At 45.7% G+C, this 1,222-nt stretch overlaps 1 protein-coding gene across 1 annotated transcript; it reads left to right on the top strand.

The window, feature by feature from the left end:
* On the top strand, nucleotides 1-864 carry LOC104254686 (probable G-protein coupled receptor 141). The gene has a single exon (XM_009808528.1). It carries the CDS (start codon nucleotides 1-3, stop codon nucleotides 862-864), a length of 864 nt encoding a protein of 287 aa, XP_009806830.1.
* The last annotated feature ends 358 nt before the right edge of the window (nucleotides 865-1,222 follow it).

The raw sequence follows: 1,222 nt of genomic DNA, 5'->3' as shown, positions 1-1,222 counted from the left end.
ATGCTTAACAGCAGCATAACCCAGCAGAACCATTCCTCCAATGAGACACTGCTGGACACTTCAGAGAGGCTCCACACCATTCTCATAGTCCTGTACATCATCGACCTGGCTGGAGGCACCCTCGGCGTCATCATGATGTCCCATCAGTTGTTTCAAAGGAGATCACAGTCTGTGATGACCATTATCATCATCAGCCTCCTGGTGCTGCACACCTTTATGCTACTCAGCATCCCCTTCCGCCTCAGCTATTACATTTTACAGGAATGGAAATTTGGGACGTTCGCCTGCAAGCTAGCAAGCGCCATCATCTACCTCCACATGTACATCACCTTCACTTTTTACGTGGCTATCATCGTAATACGCCTCTTCCGACTCGAGTTTAGGAAGTGCTACACTACAACCTGGGTGGCTGCTGTCTGGCTGGTGGGAGCGCTGGTGATCACACCCGTTCTTCTCTCATACTATGGCACCTCTAAGACATACCACTCCTCTAAATGCTTTCAGTTCCACAAGGAAATACAAGAGGCACCCATGGTGATCGTAAACTACTGCTTGGTTGGGATTTTGGTGGCAGTTTGTGCTGTGCTCACCATAATCCAGTTGTCTGTGATGTGTAGATTGGCTGTGAAATACTGGCCTGACATCAGCTCCCATGTGGAATTTAGGGCTCAGGCAAAGAGTTTCTTCTTCATCTTGGTAACATTAGTGTGCTTTATGCCTCATCACGTATTCAGAGTATATTACATCCAAAACTGCCACCAGGATAAAGACCATAAACTACTCCCATACAACGAAATTTTTTTAGCTTTAACAGCAATGTGCTGTTTGGATATGTTATGCTTCATAGCAGGAATAGCCCACTGAACTGTGAGCTACCAGGGAATCCAGCTGCAGTGTGTCAATACTGGCTTTTGGCAGAAATAAAACTGTGTCGGGACTTTGCTGAGCTAGGGAGACTGCTGAGTTTTTGGCATGGGTCTATAGGTCTGTAGTGTTGTTTGGCTTTTGCAGACCAGTAAGATCCATCTTTCAGAAGCTACTGGGTTTTACCTTCTCTCTTGAAGGTAGACACATGAGTCTTACTCTAGTCTTTGATCTAAGAGTCACGCCCTGAAGCTTCATTAAGGTTTTCGTCAGCTGTCCCTCTGTAACAATTACAGCACAAGTATCCATACCTTTCTATTTTTTCCTCAAAGTGTCTCAGTAACAACAACCCACTGTG

This window comes from Gavia stellata, chromosome 6, assembly GCF_030936135.1.
Source record: "Gavia stellata isolate bGavSte3 chromosome 6, bGavSte3.hap2, whole genome shotgun sequence".
In the NCBI taxonomy this organism is placed as follows: domain Eukaryota; kingdom Metazoa; phylum Chordata; class Aves; order Gaviiformes; family Gaviidae; genus Gavia; species Gavia stellata.
The sequence above is the reverse complement of the archived record's forward strand: the minus strand, read 5'-3'. Positions and strand labels throughout refer to the sequence as shown.